Source organism: Carlito syrichta, unplaced genomic scaffold (genome assembly GCF_000164805.1).
Source record: "Carlito syrichta isolate Samal-C Ts95f unplaced genomic scaffold, Tarsius_syrichta-2.0.1 Scaffold308874, whole genome shotgun sequence".
Classification (NCBI taxonomy): Eukaryota; Metazoa; Chordata; class Mammalia; order Primates; family Tarsiidae; genus Carlito; species Carlito syrichta.
In genome coordinates, this window is record NW_007252970.1 from 688,655 (window position 1) to 698,827 (window position 10,173).

General features: G+C 38.3%; 1 protein-coding gene across 4 annotated transcripts in view; it reads right to left on the minus strand.

Moving 5' to 3' along the window:
- The window catches only part of PHF6 (PHD finger protein 6), a 55,895-nt gene that overhangs the window by 26,673 nt on the left and 19,049 nt on the right, over window positions 1-10,173 (minus strand). For all 4 annotated transcript variants that reach the window (XM_008066294.1, XM_021716691.1, XM_021716692.1 and 1 more), the window contains 2 exons: window positions 9,238-9,371; window positions 8,925-8,968 (listed from right to left, as the gene is read on the minus strand). In XM_008066294.1, the coding sequence (XP_008064485.1) occupies window positions 8,925-8,968; window positions 9,238-9,371 (178 nt within the window). The remainder of the gene's footprint in view (window positions 1-8,924; window positions 8,969-9,237; window positions 9,372-10,173) is intronic.

Genomic DNA, 10,173 nt, shown 5'->3' on the forward strand with positions numbered 1-10,173 from the left:
CCACAAACTTTCTATTTGTAAAAAACACAGTATCTTAGAAGCACAATAGTGTGAAGTGCAATAAAACAAGGTAAACCTGTAGTGAGCACTTACTATACACCAGGACATTAAGAGCTTTACAAGCATTATTTTTCACTTAATCCTTACAATAATCCTATGAGGGAGGTTTTAAGAAAAAGTCCCCAAATTTTACAGATACAGTGTCTAAAGCTCTCCACTGAGAAGTTATTTGTCCAAGATTCTGTGACTAGGAAGTGGCAGAACTAAGATTCCAATACACACCTAATTTCAAAGCCCATCTCAACCAGTACATAATACTGTCTTCTCAGTACCTCACAAACCTAGTGAATGCTACTAAACTTGAAAGTTTTTAAAGACTTTAATACCATATTAGAATCTCCCTAAATTTCCATTTAATACAAGTAATGAAGATTGGAAATTGCAGCGTATTCAGGAGAAAAAGAACAAGGGAAATAAAACACCCAGTGAATATCAAAGCAGACAAAGGCTTTAAATCTACATCAATTGTAACGCTCTTTCAACAAAAGAATGTTACAATTGATGTAGATTTGATATAACTTTGGTGACCTCATTTCATGAAACATAAATTGAGTTATATGACTTAACAAGCAATCTCTAACATAAAGCTGCAGAACTGTCCATTAGGGACTCCACCAGGCCCCTGAATAAAATAAAGACTATGAGACTTTATCCAAGTTTAGGGTCAAAAGAGTCCTTTAGACCATCTCAGAAAGCATAGGATTTTGTGTAATTCTAGCACTTATCACCACTGTATATTTTAAGTAATTTCAGACTTAGAAAAAAATCCTATATCGCCTTCACCCAGGTTCCACAAATGTAATAGTTTACCAAATTTGCTTTATCATTCATTTTCTCTCAATATATATATACATTTTTTTCTGAAAGGTTTAAAAATGCAGGCATGATATCTCTTTATCTTTAAATACTTCCATGTGTCGCCACTGTATTTTAATCAGTTTATCGCATATCTGTCACTAAATTACGTTCTTCTCCACATCCCAAAACCTGAAATTATATATAATTTCATATATTATATAAAATAATATATAATTATATTATATATATGTGTGTATCTATATATTTTTTCCTTTAGAGATGGAGGTCATGCTATGTTGCCCAGGCCGGATTTGAACTCCTGGGTTCAAATGAACTTCCTGGCTCGGCCTCCCAAGTGGCTGGGACTACAGATGCATAGCACCACACCAGTCTGAAATTATGTTCCTTAATTTACTTACTCTACTAACACCTGGTACAAGAGAAGCTATGGGAGAAGGAAGTGTCACTCAAAAATAAGTAACATGTTAGACACTGTACTTAACTGTAGAGGTTACAAATATTTCTTTAGCGCCCGTTCCATGCAAGACACTTTGTATTGGGTAATTTAAGAAAGATAAATAAAAAGAAACACAAGTTTGGTTCTTTACAATTTCAAAAACCTAATCTGATCTGAGGTTACGTTTGTGATCATGACTTACATTCATATTCTTGCTGTGCAAAGTTAACATCCAGCATCTACCCTAGATACCTTTTTCTATCTCATCACAGATTATTTTGCTCAATTACAAGCTATTAAATACAAAGGCCTTAATCTCTCTCTTTTTTTTTGAGACAAGGTCTCACTTTGTCACCCAGGCTGGAGTGCAGTGATGTGATTACAGCTCACTGCAGCCTCAAGTAGCTAGGACTACAGGTGCACACCACCATTCCCAATTAATTTTTTTTTTTTTTTGTAGAGATGAGGGTCTCATTATGTTTCCCAGACTAGACTTGAACTCTTGGCTTCAAGTGACTCTCCACCCTGAGCTTCCAAAGTGCTGGGATTACAGGCATTAAGCCACCGCATCTGGCCTAAGCCTTAACTTCCTAACGAAAATGATTTTAAGGCCGGGCTTGGTGACTCAGTTTACAATCCCAGCACTTTGAGAGGCCTAGGCAAGTGGATTGCCTGAGCCCGCAAGTTCGAGACCAGTCCAGGCAACTTGGCGAGACCTTGTCTCTACAATAAATAAAAAATTAGTGGGCGTGGTAGTGCACGCCTGTAGTTCCGGCTACTTGGAAGGCTGAGGCAGAAGGATGGCCGAAGCCTAGCAGGTGAATCCTGGGGTGACCACTGCACTCCAGCCTGGGTGATGGAGTGAGACTCCAACCCAAAAAAAGAAAAAAGAAAATGATTTTAAATGAGCCACCTAATTATAGTTCCTTGCAGGTCCTCAAATGTTTAGCGATGATAAGCTATCCTATTAAAGTACTCCTTACACAACAGAGACTAGCATCAGTTAGAAGCTAGAGCTATTTGCTATTAACAATGCTTGATATTTTTGAAATGTTGTTTAAAAATGTAAAGAATATAGTTATTTTCTAGAAACATATGGGAAAAACACGTAAGTTGGAGGATTTAATTCTGGCTATTTGTGTCCATTTTTAAAGTATAAATTTCCTATAAGAATAGGAAGGCGCTGGGTGCGGTGGCTCACGCCTATAATCCCAGCATTTTGGGAGGAGGAGGCAAGAGGATTGCCTGAGCCCAAGGGTTCGAGACCAGCCTGGGTAACTTGGCAAGACCTCATCTCTAAATAAATAAAATTAGCTGGATGTGGTGACATGCACCTATGGTTGACTTGGAAGACTGAGGTGAAAGGATCGCCTGAGCCCAGGTCGAGACTGCAGTGGCCATGATGGTGCCACTGCACTCCATCCTGGGCAACAGTGAGACTCCGACTCAAAAAAAAAAAGAGAACAGGAAGGCAAGACTCCATTTTAAGTACTCAAAAACCACATGTGACTAGTGACTACTCTATTAGATGGTGCCAATATAGACCATTTCCATTGTCTCAGAGAGTTCTACCAGACTGCATTGTCATGCCATTAGCTCTTTATGTCCTTGTTAAAAACCCTGCACCTTTGAGGTCCATGCCAATCGGCTAAACTGTTGCTTCTCAAACTCTAAAGTGAATACAAACCATTGGGAATCTTATTAAAATGGAGATTCCTATTTAGTAAATCAGAGGTGAGGCTTGAGATTAGGCATTCTTAACAAGTTCCCAGATGATGCCACTTCTGCTGCCCTCAGACTACACTCTGTAGAAAGAAGCTATATTTCCTCTTTCTCTTCTTGTTACTCACAATTACAAACTCCCAATCAGTCTACCTTATGCATCAGACTCTCTTTAGCACACAGCTCGCAACCCTTTTCTCCATCCTAACCTCAGCTATCATCCAGGGTGATTTCACCTGTCCACATGAACAATCCAAGCAACACCTAGCCACTCAGTTCCTTCAACTTCAATGATGTCCTCCATCAATCACCCAATTCCTATAATCTCACCCAAACACCTTATACTCACCTAAAATGGTTCTACCACTGACCTCTCTATGACACTTTGGGACTACAAATGTTTGCTTTCCTAAGTACTTTCATTCTTACTGTTCTTCAACGTTATGAGGGTCTACTTCCAGTCCATTGATGCCATCCTGTTTCTTCTTATTCTCCTGACTTCACTTTCTTCCCTATTTAGCTCAAATTTCTCACTTGCAAATATCCTAAACTCCCTTATCCCTTTACTTCTTTGTTGACGCCACTTGACAAGATCCCAATTCTGAATTAATTAGCCAGCCACTTTCTCTACACTACATTCAGGATCCTGAATGGCCAGAGGAAAAAATCACACAGCCTGACTGATGGGTACTACTATATAAATTCTTGCTTAAGAACCTTACCTGGGCCCTCAACCTAGTCTGGAGAGTTTGCATTTCTATAGACAAACTTTCTCTCCCAGTCCTCACAGCTATTCTTTCAAACCTTCTTTCTCCTTCAACTTCCCACCCTCACACCTCTCCTTACATTCTTCTTCACAGAGAAAACAGACGAGATAGGAGCTACCTATCCCTCTCCTTCCCTCCTATTATATAACGCAAATGCCCTCCTAACACAAGCCAACTGTTCTATTTGTGTGCTGAGTCCTCTTTCTCATTCCTTCCATCTCTTCCTGCCTATAGTGTCCTTTCTCATAAGAGTTTCTGTATCAACTAATTCTCTCCCTTAAAAAAATAAAGGCTGGGCCAGGTACTGTGGCTCATACCTGTAATCCCAGTACTTTGGGAGGTTGAACCTGGAAGATTACTTGAGCCCAGGGGTTCGAGACCAGCCTAAGCAACAAAGGAGATCTCCTCTCCACAAAAAAATTTAAAAATTAGCCTGGAGTGGTGGCACACACCTTAGTCCCAGCTATTTAGGAAACTGAGGTGGAAGGATCACCTGAGTCCAAGAGGTTGAGGCTGTGGTGAGCTGTGATTGTGCCACTGCCCTCCAGCCTGGGCAACAGAGTGAGATTCTGACTCAAAACAAAACAAAACAAAACAAACAACAACAACAACAAAAAAAAAAAACTGCTCTAGCCGAGGGCAGTGGCTCATGCCTGTAATCCCAACATTTTGGGAGGTGGAGGCAAGAGGATTGCCTGAGCCCACGGGCTTTAGACCAGCCTGGGCAACATGGTGAGACCCTGTCTCTGCAATATATCAAAAAATTAGGTGGGCATGGTGGCGCACACCTGTAGTTCCAGCTACTTGGAAGGCTGAAGCAGAAGGACTGCCTGAACCCAGCAGGTTGAGGCTGCGGGTGACAGAGTGAGACTCCAACTCAAAACAAAACAAACAAACAAAAATAAAACTGCCCTAAAAATAGCCTATCAAATAAAGGAGAAAAAAACCATCCTTTAACTTCCTTCCAATGATTCCCTTGCCTCTTCACAAGCAAATACATCAGAAGGCTTACCTGCGTCCCTTGTCTACAATTCCTCACCTCCCATTTGCTCTGAGTTGTGTATCAATATGGCTTCTGCCGCTGCTGCTCCACCCAAAATATTCTCTCAAGTCACCCATGACTCCACTGACACTAAATCCAATGGATGCTTTTCAACAGCATACCAAGTTGACTATTTGTTTTCTTCTGGAATGACCCTTTCTTCCCTGGGCCTCTAGAACTTAATACTCTGTTGACTTTACTTCTACCTCTCTAGTCATTCCTTCTTTCTCCCTTTTATACCAAGCATTTAATTGTTAAAGTTCCACAAGGTTCAGTCCTAGGCCCTCTCCTCTTCAGAAATCACTTCTTAGGGGATTATTCCTTCACTCACATAGTCACAATTATCTATACTCACACTTGGCAAATTTATCTCTAGTCAAGTTCTCGCTTCTGAGAGCAAGAAACATATAATCCATCTGCTTATCAGATACTCCCACTTAGATAGCTCACAGGTATCTTTTTTTTTTTTTTTTTTTTTTTTTGAGTTGGAGTCTCACTCTGTCACCCAGACTGGAGTGCAATGGTCGCTCCCAGCCACGGCAGCCTCAGGCACGTGCTACCACGCCTGGCTAATTTTGTTTTGATTTATTGTAGAGATGAGGTCTCGCTGCCCAGGCGGGTCTCGAACCCACGGACTCAGGCCATCCACTCACCTCAGCCTCCCAAAGGCGCGGGATTACAGCCTGAGCCACCGAGCCCGGCTCACTCACAGGTATCTTAAACTCAACCTTTCAAACTTCACTCATCAACTTTCCCCACAAGCATACTCCAACTTTATTGTTATCTAAGTAAATGACAACATCAGTTACTCACTTGCTTATGCCAGAAATCTTGGAGTTACCTTCAATACCTATTCTCCCTCATCTCTCTACTGGCTCCAACTCCTAAGTCCTATCAATTCCATCTTCAAATACTCTCTCAAATCTGCCTGCTTCTGCCCATCCCTATAGTCACAACTCTAGTCCAAGTCTTCTGTCATTGCCAGGACTCCTACAATAGGTTATTTCCCTGCTTACAACCCTCAATTACCTTTTGTTGTCCTTAAGATAATATTCAAAATCCTTACCAATCTGCCCCACGCATTCTTCTCCCAACCTCATCATGTGCCACTCTATCTACCCTTTATTTTGACAGCTTTCTGTCAGTTTCTTGAAAGCATCAAAGTTCCTTCCTGCATCAGAGTCTTCCAGGATCCCGTTCCATCTGCACAGAACATGCCTTCAATCCTCTAGTCTTTTAAGGCTTAATTTAAATGAAACCTCCTTGGAGGTCTCCCCAAATGTGTGCTCATGGTACCCTATATTTCTCATTCATGCCATTTATTACAACTGTAATCAATTAATTGTGCACATATTTGTTTATTGTACCTCTCTTAAGTTAAACTTCAAGTTCTTTTGGGGCAGAGACCCATCTATTTTATCTGTATATTCCAAATTACCTAACAGGTCTGGAACATAATGGGTGAAATACATTTATCAACTTGTATACAATTCTAGAGGAATCTTGTCCTTAGTTAGCTGTCACTATCAGTGGGGAGTATATTTTTTAAAATCAGAAATGCTTTCTTGAACATTTCAAACCATTTTATAGACAGCCTATCTAAGGCCATCACCACTAACAGGTAAATATATATAGTTCCTAGGATGGTATTCTAATAACCTAGTGACACAGTGATAGCGCAAAACTTCATCCAAATGGCTAAATACCTTGGGCTATAGATTTTTTTTGAAAGATTGCCTCTGCAAACTCACAGTACAATTTTTTTTTTTTAAAGCAAAGTTGATGACATGGGTTTTAGGTATTTAAGATTCAATAATATTTATGATGGGAAAAGTATATTGCTGTATTACACAATTATTCTCAAGTTTAACATTTCAAAACAGTTCATGTTATATAAAGCTAACATGGTAGACTGAATTATAGAGTATTTATCATATTAGCAAAGTAATTACTGAGCCACAGATGGCAAATTATCAAGAAATTGCTAACATGTACTAATTCTTCTTTGCTCCAGAGACTAGCACAGTACAATTCTTAAAGACAGTCTCTGAAATACAATTCTATAATTCCCATAATAAATCACAATCATAAAGTAGAACATATGTTTCCCATTAAAACAATGGAATAATTGGAAGCTCTATTTCTGACAAAGCACTCATACATGTAAGCTACATAAATGTGATGGAAGTTGAAACTCAATAACTATAAACTCTGCAATACTTTTAAATTGTAAAATTATGCTTCGAGTTCCACAATATGAATATAAACACACTATATATGCCAATGATACAGGGGGCCCCAATACTTTATAGAAGCATATAGAGTATTGATTTGAAACCCCAAATTCAAACCAGTTGTATCAAAAACCTGAAGCTGTAGTAATCCTGCCAGTTACATTAAAAGAAACGATGTCTTGAGAAATATGAATTTGCATCTATTAGGCTTCACAGAGCAAAAAGCTGGTCAAAAATTATTCTACTTTATGTTGCTTGCAGTTACTTCTCTCCACCACTAGATGGTACTATCCGCATCAGAAATCTAGGGACTAAAATGGGAGCTGTAATATATATTAATCATCCTTAATTATGTCAAATATTCTGTTCCAGTATGCTCATGTACTTGTAGTCATCAGATCATGAGTCTCAATCCTCAGTTTAACATATGTGGTCAATACTCTCTTAGGTTATCAAATACATTTAAAATCTGAAGTAATGAAAGGTAGAAAAGCTTACTCAATCTTTCAAAGGATTTTCTGATTCAATTCTAGAATTAACTGAAGAAAAAAATGGAAGAAAAGCACTATAAAGGTTTTCAGTCACTGTTTATCATCTCAACAACATTCTGCTATTATTATTTATCCAGTCTGTTTATCTTAAAAACTAGATTTTGCTAATGAGTATATTTTTAACCAGCACTTTAACGTATTTGGACTAATCTGGAGTCCAGAAGAACAAACAAAACTATTTTGCATTCTAAAAGCAAGATCTAAAAGATCAAAAAGAGTCACCGATTTTAATATGCTAACACTAATAATTAGGTAAGTCTTTATAAAATAAACAACTTTAGCCTGGGCATGCAGTGGCTCACACCTCTAATCCCAGCACTTTGGGAGGTTGAGGTGGGTGGATTGCTTGGGACCAGGAGTTCAAGACCACCCTGGGCAATATAGCAAAACTTCATTTATAAAAAAAAAAATTCAAAAACAAAAAATTCTCTATGCGTGTTGGTGCACACCTAAAGTCCCAGCTACTCGGGATGCTGAGGTGGAAGGATTGCCTGATCCCAGGAGGTCGAGGTTGCTGTGAACCGTGATCATGACACTGCACTCCAATCTGGACAACAGAGACTCCGACTCAAAAAAAAAAGACAAACAGCTTTCTAAAATAATAGTGCTCAAACCATTCTGATTCTAAACAACATATTCTCAGACGCTAACACAAATTTTAAAGATTGCTAATTTAAATGAAGGGATAGAATAAATTTAGATTAACTCTAAGCCATTTTACATTGCTAGTAAAAGTATGGAAACCATCTGTTTGACAAGGTTTGAAACAAGTCAGAATTTACTTTCAAGATTAGACCAAGTATAACTATATATAAACATGACTAATCTGATTTTGTATAAATTCAAGTGAAAACAAACTATAAAATAACGTTTTATGTTTCTATATTAAATTTGGTCACTTATTAACACGTCAGTATTTTTTTAAACAGACTACAATGTGAATACAAATTTAACAGAAAGACTGGTAATCACAAAATGTACTAGTATTCCCAAGTTCACATTATCTATAATATCTGACAGTAGCAAGGATTCCAACTATTACCCTTATAGAAACATGTAACCATACACATCATTTCTTACTAAAGATAAACAGATTTTTAAATGTACAAGAACCGTGGGGTAAAAGTTTCCTTAAAAATTCAGACCTATTTCACTATGTACATTAGTTTATCCTAATACTTTTCTCAATTATGCTAAATGTATTTAATATTGAGATAAAAATTAACATAATACAATTCATTCATATCTCACTCAAATTTCTTCTTGAAACTGAAAAGTGAATGAATGATGTACCTTCAGAGTTATATGCAGTTTTCTTGTGTTTTCGGCAATAAACCCTATAAAAATGAAGAATTAAAAAAATTATCAATAAGCAAATTAAATTAAACTTATTTTTCAAATTAAGAAAATTCATAGCACACTTCACCCCATTCACAAGCTGGATCCAAAGAATAGTAAACTTTCTATACCATTTCTCAAAGTATTTAATACCTTATCAAAAACACCCTTTAGGATGACAATGAAATGCTTTGAAATGGGAACATTTTTTACAAAAGTCTAAATAAAGTATGACTGTCAAAAACTTAAAGAGAAGTAAAATAATTACATGTAAATTCCTTGTGAAGGTTTCTCTCGTATTTGAGCCTTATCATGCAATGCACAGTGGTAGTGGTATGTCCTGTGGCATGTTTTCACATCACAACCAATTGTTGCTCCAGGACAATGGCATAAAGAACACATCTACAGCAAAACGACAAAATAATATTATTAGTATGTGACTTTCTAAGGCCATGATGTCAGATTAGAGGCATATCAATTTCTGCTAAGGAAAACAAATTGGTTATTGAAAAATTTTGTAATTCATGCTATTTTTCTTGTTTTCTCTCCTACAAACAATTTGAATAACATTCTTCTGGGGGTAATTTTCTTCCATGTTAAACACTGACAAAATTAACAGAATAGAAATTTTGAAATACTGTCACTCAGAAATGTGAGCTGAGTTGCATACAACATTTTTAAAGAGTTAGACCTTTTTTTGCAACCCAGACCTTCCTGGGTATAAGTAAGTTGGGAAAATGTCTCACACCAGAAACTTTTTTTCCCTTAAAATTTCCACTTAAGAAGCCGGGCTTGGTGGCTCGGCCTGTAATCCCACGCCTTTGGGAGGCTAAGGTGAGTGGATTGCCTGAACCCGCAGGTTCGAGACCCGCCTGGGCAGCAAGACCTCATCTCTACAATTAAATCAAAAAATCAGCCGGGCGTGGTAGTGCATGCCTATAATTCCGGCTACTGGGAAGGCTGAGGCGGAAGGATCGTTGGAGCCCAGCAGGTCGAGGCTGTGTTGACCGGGAGCGGCCACTGCACTCCAGTCTGGGCGACAGAGTGAGACTCCAGCTCAAAAAAAAAAAAAAAATTTCCACTTAAATCAATGAGAATCTTTGGAGGAAGAAACCACACATACTATTTAAGAACCTGGTAAAAGCCAGGCTCAGTGGCTCAGCCTGTAATCCCGTGCCTTTGGGAGGCTGAGGTGAGTGGATTG